At 49.7% G+C, this 13,919-nt stretch overlaps 1 protein-coding gene across 17 annotated transcripts in view; it reads right to left on the reverse strand.

Annotated features, from left to right (window-relative positions):
* Nucleotides 1-13,919, reverse strand: part of SVIL (supervillin) — a 205,351-nt gene that overhangs the window by 55,595 nt on the left and 135,837 nt on the right. For 11 of the 17 annotated variants that reach the window (XM_058669655.1, XM_058669652.1, XM_058669658.1 and 8 more), the window contains 6 exons: nt 12,957-13,014; nt 12,709-12,860; nt 9,108-9,726; nt 3,856-3,936; nt 955-1,812; nt 379-549 (listed from right to left, as the gene is read on the reverse strand). In XM_058669655.1, the coding sequence (XP_058525638.1) occupies nt 379-549; nt 955-1,812; nt 3,856-3,936; nt 9,108-9,726; nt 12,709-12,860; nt 12,957-12,964 (1,889 nt within the window). In that variant the 5' untranslated portion in view covers nt 12,965-13,014. Of the gene's footprint in view, nt 1-378; nt 550-954; nt 1,813-3,855; nt 3,937-9,107; nt 9,727-12,708; nt 12,861-12,956; nt 13,015-13,919 lie in introns of those variants that run through there. The other 6 variants (XM_058669662.1, XM_058669661.1, XM_058669663.1 and 3 more) reach the window with 3 other exon arrangements.

Consider the following 13,919-nt stretch of genomic DNA (forward strand, 5'->3'; position numbering starts at 1 on the left):
TTTACCACACCTATCTCTATGCAATCATAGATGCGAACTGAATATAAAGGCTCAGTACAATAAGTGGGCATTTGTCATACGATAAATACAAAATACTGTCAAATCCAGAACTACTCTGTTCCAATTTTAAGTTAACTAGAGCATCCAAAAAGAAAACCATTCAAGGAAACAAAAAGATGCTTCATCTTCCGTCATCCCTTCGGAGCACAAAACTGTCAAAGATCAATGTTAGATGAATCGACAAGCCAAGCGAATATCCTTTGCAGACTAGAAGGGCAGCAATACAGAATCGGCAGCATCAAGACATCAATGTGGTGAAAAACCTGACCATCCGACATATGCTTCCTTCCGCCTTCCCAGACAGAGATACGTGCCTACCTATCTGATTCCTTTCGCTCTGCTGAGGTTATGGGTTGAGTTTTAAATCTCTCAGAAGTTTTCCTATTTTCACCAGGAGAAAAATAGCGCCTTGGTTTCCGGGACCCTCTTTCCCGGTCCGCGTAGGAGGTCAAGCTAGCTCCTTCAGCTGACTTCTGCACCCGGGATGGGCTTTCAGAATCACAGGGGCCACAGAAGACAGAGTGGGGAACAGACAGACACACGGAGAGAAGAAAGCAGAGATTTATACATCTTAGCGACTCAAGTCTCAGACCCCACTACACCCTCTTGGCATGCCTCTACCACACACGGGGCAGATGTAGTCAACCCAGGACCTGGCATGCCTCTACCACACAAGGGGCAGGTGCAGCCAACTTGGGACCCACTCCCTGAGCTCCCCATTAGTAGGCAGAAGCAAGATGGTAGTGTTTGAGCCATTTCCGGTTTCTGCCCTGCACACGTTTGTGAGCTAAGCTGATCTATTTAAGGTGGGACACAACACAAGTGGAGGAGTGCACCATTCTGCCAGCAGGCGTGCAAGTGACACATCACGAGGACGTCAGGGACATCACCTACAGTTCAGGTTTCTGGCGGGCACTGGCAGACTCCAGAAACATGCTTCGGAGCTGGGCGACAGAGACCTTGGTGTCTAGCAGGCTGGCTTCTGCCCAGGGCACTTCGGCCTTGGAACTCACTGGCTCCGGCCCTCGCCTGGCAGCTGGGTCCTTGCCCTTGAGGAGCTGAGCCGGGCCAGTGAAGTCAGATAGTGAGCGGGTGCGAACCCGGTGCTTCCTAGCAGGTGCCTCGTTGGCATGGCCTGCCAGCTGGGCCTCTTGGGACGCTGGCTTGCTCTGCACATACAGGACCACCTCGCTCCGGGCTGGTCTCTCCGGGGGTTGGCGCTCAGCTGTGGGTGATGTCAGACTTTGAAGATCTTTCCAAGGATGTTCCATGGCCATCATGCCAAGGACAGGCTCAGCAGAGTCCTCCTTTCCAGAGAGAACTTCTTGGCTGCCACCAGGCCTGTTGTCCTCCAAGGTCAAGGGCATCTTCAGGCTCTTCTTGACCATGTCCTCCTCTGCTTTGGATTCACAGATGTGGCGGGCGCCTTTCCTCTCTTCTTCCAGAATCTTCAAGGCGGGTGGCCTCGTGGTGTCCTGAGCGGTGGCGCCCACCCAGCTGCATTCAGAGCTGCTCTCTGGGGTCTCCAAGGCCACCAGTTGGGCGGTGTGCCCAGGGTCTGCCGGCTGCACGCAGCCACGGAGGGGCCGGCGGCCAGTGCTGGCCACCCTCTCGAAGGCTGAGTGTTCGGACTGGAAGGACAGGTACTGCACTGACACTGGCTGATGTCTCCTCTGAGACAGGGCCTCTGGGGCCACATCGGGACTTCTGCGGGCACTCTCCTCTTTCACCAATTTTTCTCTCACTTTAACTCTTTGAGAAAGAAAAAGGATTTCAGTTGCAAAGTACCTTAGTGGCTAGATGGGAAGACAGCATGTGAGGGCCCCAGTGGCCAGTGAGTGGAAATCTACCCCGGGAGGAGAAGCTTTTGTGAGAGTCAGGTTGGTGATGTGTGTCAGAAGCCCACAGCTGGGCAGCGGGGAGACTGTCAATGTATTTGGAAGAGAAGCAAGAGCCAGGACATTCCTACTGACCGGCTCACTCCCCCAAATGCTAACAATGTCTGGGCTGAAGCTGGCAGCCAGGAACTCCACCTGGATCTCACACGTGAGTGACAGGGACCAAGCTCCTCGAGCCATCACCTGCCAGGGTCCACATTAGCAGGGAGCCAGAGGTGGGCATCAAGTCCAGGGACCCGGATGTGGGCAGTGAATCACCGATTCTACTCCTTATAAAGCTACAACAGGGCTGTCAGATGCTGTCTTTGGGGGAGACTCCACCCCTTCTCAAGAAATAAGTGTTCTAGAAGCCAGAGGAGGGTGTATTAGTACACCCCACCAGAGAACAAGAATGATGTAGGAGGGGGCCCCGAAGCAGGTGCCTGGTCCAGTGAGGGTCCCGCAGGTGGAATCTACAGGCTGGCAAGCCCCCACGGGTTAAACGATGCCATCCCCTGCTACGGTAGGAGGAGCATTTGGGATCACTGTATCTCCAGATGCCACCTTCTCTTCTCTTTCAAAGCACCCCGCAAAACATTCACACACTTTGCATGCAATGTAGACTGCATTGGTTCCCAAAACTTGTGGCCACTCGGGACGCCACTGCAGCGTGCTCAGAGAACGTGAGAGGACAGGCTTGTGACAGAGCTCCTGAACATGCTGTCTGGGAACTGCTGCTACACGCATTGCTAAAAACTCATCTTCCACAACATCACTGCAGCTGTCTCCAGGGTACTAACATATCTGAGAACCCCCCTGAAATGCATGTCCAAAGCTCCAGACCCTTCCTGACCCCTGTGGAAGCAGAGTGGCCGTGTCCCTGCTCTTAAGCTCTTTATCCCCTGCATGGCTGCAGTGGCATGAGTGCCGTGCTGGTTGCAAAGCGTGGGACTGTACTGTGTTAGTTGGTTCTAACTTTCGCTTTTCGTAGCAAGAAAGCAGGAGCCACCCAACTGATGGTGGAGGAAGCTGGAACAGTGAAGAACGCTTCCTTGTGGAGTGGGACAAGTGACTTCCTGGAGTGGGGGCATGGACAGCCTTCATGGACTTCAGCCAGCACTTGCCTTTAATTCTATTTTTGCTCTAACTCTCTTTGTAGTCTCAGGGACAGACATGCCTTCAAAGGCTAATGAAGTGACTAAGAACAAGTCTGATGGGAAGACAGAGTCGTGCCAGCGTTGGGAGGCCTCCATGTAGAAAGCGTTTGGTCATCCGCAGACGACAACAATGTGGTCAAATTCTCCTCCGGAATGCACGTGTCTGATTGGAGACAATTAGCATGTTGTCCTCCGTGGAGAACACAGCGCCTGCTGGAAACTGGCTATGTGGGCGCTTTGTCCCGACCATGACTGACTCATTCTTACTTCTTCCGCCTCTCCCTGATCCCCTGCACTGCCCCCTATTGACGAAAATGTCATTTTGGGGATTCTGATTTTAAATGTGCATGACCTACATTTGACGGTTGACAAGGAAGCTCTGGTTTGGGACTGAGGAGACAGGAAAAGCAGAAGGCTGGAAATGCCAGGCAGATCCAGAGGGGCCCCTGGCTCCTTAGTCTGACTCCCTTGGACTCAAGTGTGCACTCACGGCTGCCCCCAGCTGGCCACTTTCGTGTGAGTCAGCGGAAAAAGTGAGAGGTTCCCCCACAGACTTGCTAGGGTAAGGAGAGAGAAAGCCAACTGGCGTGGGTGAGGGCAATGGAAGGAGTGTGGCCAATGGTGAGAGGAAACTCCAGCTGTCCCTGTAGAACACACGGTGTCCAATGTACTGTCAGTCACAGAGGGTGGGAGGAGTTAGCCAGGCAGGTCACTGGGAAGCGCAGGCAATGCTAGGCACGGAGCTGCAGGCGGAGGTGTACCTGGAGGGCCAGTTGATGAGTGAAGATGTGTCCCCCTCGGCATCTTTCTGGAGGAGCCACTCGTGTTTGGGTCTCCCCGGACTTCCGGGCACCAAAGCAAAAAACAAAACAACACAAAATACACACACAACTTGAGATGTCTTGTCATCTGTGCACATGGCCACTGACACGCAGTGTGGTTTCCCTTTGGAGAGGATCCAGCTTCCGAGAAGCCACCCTTGGCCACCCACTCCATGGAATGCTCGGGCACACAGGTCACTCCTAAGACCTGGATATAGAACAGATCCATCTGTGAGCCCTCAGCTAACGTGTTTTCCAAGTCGTTTCAAAATGATTAGAAAACACAGGATAGTCACTCCCTATAGAAGTGATCTCTCCACGGAAGTTGCATGAAAGACAGGAGCGCATTCCAGAAAGTTTGTGGGGGGAAAACATGTCATGAACAGATAAGTTTATATTGTGGCATATATGCATGCATCATTTTTTTTTTCAGAATACGTATTTCCCATGAACTTTTTGAAATGTTTGCATATCAAGAATTCAATTTCTGCTGGCGAACAGTGAGTTATGAGAACACTGTCCCTGCAAAAGAAATCAACAATACTCATGGCTCTCGTGACTATCACATTTTTTCCTTTTCTCACTGTATTATGTGACCAATGGCACTACAGGTATGCATTCAAGTCCAGCGGATGGACGCGGAGTTCCTGTTACTGAGCCAAGTTCTGGGCACTGGCAGGTGAATCAGGTACCATCCTGACCACTGAGAGTTCTTCATCCCCTCAGGGAGAGAGAACCCATTCACTCCCCAACACTCATCCAGGGATGACAATCGTAAAAGCTGGTGGAAGAGGGCCCGGCGGCGTGGCCTAGCAGCTAAAAGTCCTCGCCTTGAAAGCCCCGGGATCCCATATGGGCGCCGGTTCTAATCCCGGCAGCTCCACTTCCCATCCAGCTCCCTGCTTGTGGCCTGGGAAAGCAGTCGAGAACGGCCCAAAGCTTTGGGACCCTGCACCCGCGTGGGAGACCCAGAAGAGGTTCCTGGTCCTGGCATCGGATTGGCGCGTACCGGCCCGTTGCAGCTCACTTGGGGAGTGAAACATTGGATGGAAGATCTTCCTCTCTGTCTCTCCTCCTCTCTGTATATCCGGCTTTCCAATAATAATAAAATCTTTAAAAAAAAAAAAAAGCTGGTGGAAGAACAGTGAAGGAAGCCCAGGAGGGACACTCCATCTGTGACCTGTGTCCTCTTGCAGAAAAAAATAAAACCCACGAAAATCTTAAGTACAAGTTAAAATGTCTCCTGGCTTTGAACCTATTGCCCTGATTCACAGAGTGCCCTAGGAGGCGGCTGGGAACCTGCTGTTGCTCCAATTGGCTTCTCAGAGTGTAATGATCATTTAATTCAATTGCTGGAATATGAGACACAGCCCACAAGGCTGGCATCCCATATGGGCTGGTGTGTGTCCCCGCTGCTTCATGGATGACCCATGTGCTTGAGCCCTAGCCATCCATGCGGGAGACCCAGACGAAGCTCCTGGCTCCTGGCTTTGGCCTGGCTTAGTCCTGGCTGCTGCTGCCATTTGGGAAATGAGCCAGCAGACAGAAGAACTCTCTTTGTGTCTTCTCTTCTCTCTAACTCTGATTTTCAAATAAACACATCTTTAAAAAGTACAATGGGATCTTCCATTGTAGTTAGAGCTGTGGATCAAACTGGCAGGCCAGAAACAAGTGGTCACACTTGTGACAACTTCCTGCCACCCGGTCTTACCTGCTCAGTTGTCATTCCAGTGAAACCATTCTGCACTTCTACACTCCAACTTTTCACTCCATGGTCTAACTACCCAAGATCACACCAGTGATGTTAATGCCCATTAAGAGATTCAGGTGCCCATGGGGTTGTTTTGCTTTCAGCAACAGACTACCCAACTTCCCAAAATGTGTCCCAACTGGACACAGGGAGAGCTTCCCAGCTCAGAAAGGGGACCGCGCAATTCAGCACAACATGGTGAGACAGCGCTGGACATGGGCTCTGGTGGGACGATGGTTGATGAGGCCGCCTTGGAGGTGCCTGTTGGGTAATGCATGCCCTGAACAGCGTGAAGCGCTCTAGAACTTTCCTCAGCATGGTCATCAAACATGTGAGGAGCTTGCTGAAGAATACACAGGGTGAGCATTTATCCCACCAGAAGCCGTGGGTGGTGCTCCATGGACTGGGTGCCAATGTGTTTCTCCATGACTTGAGTCATCATTGTCTCCTCTACGCAAATAATGAACTATAGGAGTCAAATCAAAGCACTGTGAAGTGGCATGTGGGTGCTTTAACCCCTAACCTAAATGTTCGTTGCTAAAACAGATACTCGTTTACTTATTTAAAGATTTATTTACTTTGAAAGGCAGAGTTACAGAGAGAGAGAGAGAGAGAGAGAGAGAGAGAGAGAGAGAGAGAGAGAAAGCTGCCATCTGCTGGCTCATTTCCCAAAATGGTCACATAGCTAGGGCTGGGCCAGGTCAAAACCAGGAGTCTCAGACTTCTTTAGGGTCTCCCGTGGGTGTGGTAGGGACCCAAGGATTTGGGCCACCTCTGTTGCTTTCCCAGTGCAGCGAGCTGGATCAGAAGTGAAGCAGCCAGCACTTCCCACACAGGACACCAGCACTGCAGACAGAGGTTTAACCTGTGGTACCATAACCCTCCCCAGAGCAATCTGTCCATCCGAATTTCTGGGCCAAAAACAAGGTGTCAGGGCTAAAGAGCCTGACTGCATATGCCTCAATCCATCCATCAATCAAATAACTCACTGAAAAAAATCTTCATCTTATAAACTGAGTATGAGATAACTTCAATACAGTGATGACCCAGAAAATACTATCCTAAAGACGGCCATGTAGCTGGCAAGGCTTGGAAAACGGCAGATGGCATGGGGCAGGCTGATTACCCAGTGCTGCTTCTGCCTCCCAGCCTGAAAGAGCAGACATTCAAAGACACGGTGTGTGTTTCATGATTCTGCGAAGATTTCATGCATTGCACGGGTGTGTGTGCACATGAGCATACACAGAAGCTGCACTGGATAGCTGACTTCCAGTGGAACTTTCTAGATCTTAAATGATGACTTGTTTATGAGTAGTGCATCCATGTTTAACTCATGAATGAAAACAGCCCCATGCCAGCAACTCCCAAATGAAGTGCTGAAATGGAAACGAGTTCATTTGGAGCTTTATCTGCTCAGACACTTTGCAACGCTCGGTGATGAGAGAACAGAGTAGCAAGAGGAACATTCGTTTCGGTGGCAGAACAAATGCCCTGAATTTCAGCCTTCAGGAGGCTTTGTTTCGTGGCTTCTCCCTTCACTGCTTCAATTTCTGCGGCAGGCTTTTGCATTATCAGGTGCCCCCTGCTTTCCCATGTGGTTACTTAGGTCACCAAGACCTCTTCCGTTCTTGGCCCTAGGTTACAAAGCATTCTCTTTTTTGGCCTCTTTGCCCAACCCCCCCCAGCCCCCAAGTCTGAAGACATTGACTTCCTGAAGACATTGCTCCCTAGTTAAGGGGCACCAAAGGCAAATGTTAATCCATGTTAAATCCATCTTTACAAGCAGAGTCCATGCAATCTTCCTGGAACAAGTGTGGGTCTTTGACACACTCTTCTACTCTATATCCGCAAATGCCTGCTGAGCACTTCAGTAACCCACCTGAAAGGATTTGTGTGCGTGTGTCTAGGAATCATAGTCGTAGGCTTTCCATGGCTTCAGAGAGTACAAGCACCCACCCCCTTCTAGAACATTCCTTTTAGCCTCATTCTTGTGAAAGGACGATGCCAATGAAGCTGAGGCTAGGCCTAGTAATAGCGTTCTTCGAACACCCTTCCCACATGTGGTGGTGCTTGTGGAGAGAGCTGGATAAAGCTACAGCGCTCTCCCCCGGACTTTCACACTTGAAGCTTGCCAGAGTTTGTATATTGAGATTTGGAATGAGCTAGAACCTTTGTATATCCTACTGTTTTTCAGGCTTGAGTAACTCCAGACGCTTTTAGAACTCTGACAACTGGTTCAGAATCTCTCTCTCTCTTTCTGTGATCTCGGCTACCAGCCTAGATACCAAGACAACAATTCAAAACAGCTGTCACTCTGGTGTACGGCAATCCGAAATGAGATTCCTCATGCTACAAGCAATGCAAATGTGTATCTATTGCCACGGTTCTTTCTAATTGGGACTTGTTTCGTTTCTTTTTCTTTTTCAACTGACAAACTCCTTGGAGAACTTGCTTTGATAGAAGACTGAACTCAGGAGAAAATAAGAGGCAACGGAGCCCCTTCCCTGTGTTTTGAAGAAAAAAACAACCCATTCATGGGAGCTATAGAACTGAATGCTCAGAAATGGAGACCTCTTGAGATAAAGGCTGGGTGCTGACAGGCCCTTGGGTTGGGACCCCTCATTCACATCATTTGCTTCAATTCTTCAATGCATGCATTTTTTTCCCCCTTTCAGGATAAATCCACTCAACCTTAGGTTCTTGTCCCTTCTGGTAAGCAACTCTTTGTCCAAGGCGCCTTGGGCACCTACTGGGACAGTGACCCCAGCCCTTTGGCTTTGACTTTGGAAATAAGCACACACAGTCTTCTGGCACTGGGCTTTCACTGTCTTTTCCACTTCCCTAACTTGGGAGCCACACTTGTTTTCCTTCCCCACTTTGGCCATTGGAATGAGGCGCTCTAATTCACAACCACCTCATTGTGGATGGATGGATGGATGGATGGATGGATGGATGACATACACGTGCGTATCTGGGCATGCATGCTCATGATCAGTGTGAACCCTGCACATTACATGGGATTCCTCCGGCCCCACCAAATGCTCAGCCACAACTAGGATAAAACAAAACGAAACAAAACAAACAAACAAAAAAACACCTAAGACTAAATTATGCAAGGAGGGTGAGCCACACAGGAAAACAGGGATCCCGGAAGAAGATGGGCTTAGGCCCCTGATCCCCATAAGGCTAAGTATGTTAACATTATAAAGGAACACAGAGGCAATCAGATCCACTGGGCATGAAACAGCTTGTTTTGACCCAATCTGCTAGACGCTGTGGAAATCGAGTGACAACAATAAAAAAAAAAAAAAAAAGCCCATGCATTATCCAGTGAGGTGTCAGGAAAACTTCAAGTGCACCACTCAGCGAGGAAAAGAGAAGGTGCCAGTGGCCCACGTGGTGGGGGGTGGTGCGGCGGGGAGAGTGAGGGGTGCATGCTCACCTGGATCGGGTCTCATGGGGCAGAGGTGCGTCACCTGCTGAGTGGCTTGGGGAGGCTGGCCGCTGCAGGGACGAGCTGTGCATTTGCTGTGGGGACCTTGGCACTTGGGTGCAGGAGGAGTCTCGGCCAGAGAAGAAGGATGAGGGGCTTTCAGTCGTGGCGGGCAGGTCCTGGGCAGCATGCCTGAGGGCAGCCTGCTCCTCCTGGCCACGTCTCTGGTTTTCCACATTCAACAAGAGCTCCCTGTGATCCCTGGCCTCCACTGCACAACTCCGGGAGTACAGAGAACTTGATTCCTGGCCAGGCTCCTCTGGCTTCTCGCCTCTCCCTGCCCGCTTGTCCACCACCTCGTGGTCCCTCCTGGACTTGCTATAGCGGGAGAGGTACTCGGAGTCACCCTCTGGCCCCAGCGTGAGCCCGTACTTCTCGGCCAGCTGTCGCCTCCTTTCAGCTTTGTACCGGGCGATCCTCTCTGCTTTGGACTCAAGCCCATGGGTGTCCGTGGTGCTTGTGTTGTAGGATGCATCACCATGGACGCCTGAGGAGTCTGGGCAGTACTTGGACCGAGTCTGCTTATCTGAGGACGAATCCGAGGTTTCCTCCTCTTCATTTGATCGGCCTGGGATGGAAGACACATGGATCATCAACATGCGGCGATCCGGAGCCTCTCTCTCTCTCTCTCTCTCTCTCTCTCTCTCTCTCTCTCTCTCTCACACACACACACACACACACACACACACAAAACCTATTTGTGTACATAGGACTCACTCAGATTTATAACAGCCACACAGGAAGAGGGCCAGAGCCCCATATATATTTTTTTTCCCAACTGGTTATTTATTGTTGGCGTACTGTTTATTTATTAAAGATTTCATGTATCTATTTGAAAGGCAGAGTGACACAGAGGGAAAGAGATGCCTTCCATCTGCTGGTTCTTTCCGCAAATGGCCACAGGGGCCAGGGCTGGGTTAGCCTGGAGCCTGGAGCCTGGAGCCTGGAGCCTGGAACTCCAGCTAAGCCTCCTTATGTGGGTGACAGCAGCCCAGGCAGTTGGACTATTTCCTACCGCTTTCCCAAGTGGGGCAGCCAGGACTTGAATGAGTGGTGTGCATATGGAATACTGGCTTTGTGAGTGGCAGCTGAACTTGCTATACTTCAAGACAGGACCCTGGTTTTGAATTTAACATTTCCATATAAAGCCACAGCAGTGGCTCAAAGTTATCTGGAAAAGAGAGCAGGTACTGGCAGTGGCATGATCTTACAAGTGACAAACGAGTTTCATTGGCACATGGTACCTGAACAGTACAGCCTACACCAGCTTGTGGTTTGTTTTGTTAATAGAAATGCTTTTTTCCACTTGTAGCGTATGTCTGATGCAAATAAAATCTAACATGAAAAGAAATGCAGTTAAAACTTCAAATCTCCAGTAATCAATCGGGATGTATTTTTATGTTTTAGATATACTTTCTAGGTTTCTGGTGATCCGTTTTTTTAATATAAAATAGTTAATATTATGAATGTTTTATAGAATATTTTCTTCTTTTAAATTTGTATTTTACTTTGCTGAAAGGCAGAATAACAGAGAGGCAACGAGAGAGGGAGAAATAGAGAGAGAGGGGAAAAAAAGAGGACTCTTTCATCTGCTGATTCACTCTCCAGATGGCTGCAGCTTTTTGGGCTGGGCCACCCAGAAGCCAGGAGCTTCTTCCATGGCTTCAACATGAGTGGCAGGGGTTCAGGGACTTGGGTTATCTTTCACTACTTTCCCAGGTGGAAAGGAGCTGGTTTGGAAGTAGAAAATCCAGGACTTGAGCTGGTTCTGATACAAGAGGCTGATGCTGTAGGCAGCAGCTGAACATGCTGTGCAACAATGCTGGCCCCAGAAAATATTTTTTTTTCTTATATAACAACACATCAAAATGTTTATAGAAGCGGGGTTCAAACAACAAACTCATTTTGGTGCGCGGGCACCTACATATTTGTATGTAGAAATCTTACTTTGAGGGCTCTTCACTCCCATAACAGCTTGTGAAGTACACATCTCCTAATTAACGTCTCAAGACACATCTCAGACTGCTAGCTATTTCAGTTGATTCTAATTTCTTACCGTTTGTCTGTTCATTTTTATTTACAGTAAGGATGAAGTAAGAGAGAGGTGTCTTCGCTTACCAGCTCACACTTGAAATGTCTATGACAGCTTGGGCTGGACCAGGCCACAGCTGGAGACAAACATTCCGCCCAGGTCTCCCATGTGGGTGGCAGGGATGCAGGGAAGTGAGCTGGCACCTGCTGCCTCCCAGGGTGCCCGTTAGCAGGGAGTTGAGTGATGAGCAGAGGCAGGACTTGATTCAGGCACTCAGCTCTGCAGGCTGGTGTCACAAGTGGCCACCGCAGCCACTCCCATGCTTAAAACATTGATTTGATGTGTACTCATTTGAAAGTAAGAGATTTCTAATTTGTGTTTATCCTGATTTTCCAGTTACAACCACCGCAGACTCCTAAGAAGAGAATTATTTGATCAGCAAGACACCTACTAGACTGTCAGATTAATTTCTAGAAAGTCTGCATCAATTGATACTTTGTTTTGCAGGAAAAAAAAAAGAGAGAAAGCATGTATTTTTCATCTGTGCAATCACCTTTTCAATTCTATTCCTATTCTCTGGAATGCTTGCTTTAGCTTCACTCTACATTTTATCATCTGGCAGTGTTGTTTTTCTTGGTTTATATACACGTTCTAAAGAAGATTTTAAATTTTTATTTGAAAGAGCTAAACAGAAGAAGAGAGAAAGAGGGAGAGAGAAAAAAAGAGAGATCTTCCATCTGCTCGTTCATTCAATTGGTCACAATGGCCAGAGCTGAGCCTATCTGAAGTCAGGAGCCAGGAGCTTCTTCCGGGTCTCAATGTGGGTGCAGAGAATCAAATACTCAGATCTCCTCTGCTGCCTTCCCGGATCATAAGCAAGGGGCCATATCAGAGGTGGAGCAGCTGGAACCCATAGGGGATGCTGGCATGGCAAGCAGAAGATTAGTGTGCTACACTGTGCTGGCCTCAGGTATGTGTAAGCTTTTGTAAGAATATTGGTCTGTTCTGTGCCTCAGAAATATATTCAAAACTTGCCAGTGGGTTAATCCCATTGTGAGTTCTATGCACCACTAAAAATATATAAAAACGTCCTTATCCAAGATCAACCAGAGTATTTGAACGCCTCTAAGAGTGACTTGATATAACCATGCAAAAACAGGGTTGTAGTCGATGTCCTGTTTAATGCTACATGAATATGCCAGGCGGTTACATTTCCACATACTGAAATGACTCATACAAGACGAACTGTTACATATACACACAGGTTAACAAGCCTTCTCTTACAGGGGCCAGTTTGGCTTCTAAAGCTCAGGGCTGGGAGCCACCATTCCCTGGGCTGGGCATTGGGCAGGTTGTTCCAACCACCTATGTGGAAACAGACTAATCTCTTTGCTGAATTTTCCGACAAACTTTCGGAAGCCACTTTGTGGCTCATTTTCCACCACCCGAGAGTGCACGGCGCCGACCTGGGGGTGTCTACCTCCTCTCCGCTCTGCCTTGGGGGCACCGCGTGCTCACCGGTGTGCGGGCTGGCAGGATCCGAGGCGCGCATGTATCTGGGCGTGTCTTCCTCCAGCAGGCGGTGCGTCACCAGGCCCGTACAGCTCTGCAGGAGGAGGGGCTGCGGGTCATTCTCGATGCCTTCGAGGCGCCTGGCAATTCTTTCTTTTCTGCACGAGACACCAAACATGGGCTGGTGAGCTCCATAGGAGATTCTGAAGAACGGAGTGATTGCCAGACCCGAGCCCTGGAGCTTTCCATCTTACCTTTTCATGTCTAAAAATTCTTTCGTCTTTGGTTCAAAGATCTTTCTTAATTCTGCCACTAAAACGAAACGAAGAGTCCCAGTTTAGGAGTCAGGTACTCATAGGCAGACCACACGTTTCTGGTTCTGTGTCATTCGTGACCTTCAAACCCATTAGGTTGCTACGCGCTTGGGGGCTGCTCTCCAGGGAGTTGGGAGCGCACAGGTGTCAAAGGGATGAGCTCCGGCGAGCACACCCACACAGACACCCAGATCGCAGACAGGACCAGGAAGCAGAATCATCCAGATAAGGGAGCAGGTAGTGTCTGACCCAGGGCAGCCAAAGGGAGCCCAGTTGGAGCAGGAGTTCTCTCGTGATCCAAGAAATGCAACTTCTGTTGGGTTTCACGGAGTGCTCTTTTTGGAAGACAGAATAACACGGAGAGAAAGGTAGAGAGAGAGAGATACAGAAGGGGAGAGATCTTCCTTCTGCTGGCTCCCTCTCCAAATGGCCCCAACAACCAAAGCTGGGCCAGGATGGAACCAACAGCCTGTAATTCCTTCAGGGTCTCCCAAGTGGGTGGTAGAGGGCCAGATACCTGAGTCATCCGCCACTGCTCTCCCAGGTATGTTAGCAGGGAATAGGATCGGAAGTGGAGCGGCTGGGCTTGCGTAGATACTGGTGTTACAAGCAGTGGCTTAACCTCCTATGCTTCAGTGCCAGTTTCAAAGCATCTTAAACGTTCATGACAGAAACCACTGACAGAAGTACAGGAGGATGCTGACTTCCATGGGACCACCAGGAGCCACAGGCTCTTTACAGCACCTCACCACTGCACCTGTGACTGTAGGGACCTCTGAGATGGACGGTGCTTCCAGGAACACCACATGGCTTCCACGGTTAGCCACACAGACCCTAGGCGCCCCCTGGCTGGCTGCGACTGGAAGGATATGTCCCCATGGACTTCCTGGCAAAAAGTTAGGT

The sequence above is a fragment of the Ochotona princeps genome, chromosome 10 (genome assembly GCF_030435755.1).
Source record: "Ochotona princeps isolate mOchPri1 chromosome 10, mOchPri1.hap1, whole genome shotgun sequence".
In the NCBI taxonomy this organism is placed as follows: Eukaryota; Metazoa; Chordata; class Mammalia; order Lagomorpha; family Ochotonidae; genus Ochotona; species Ochotona princeps.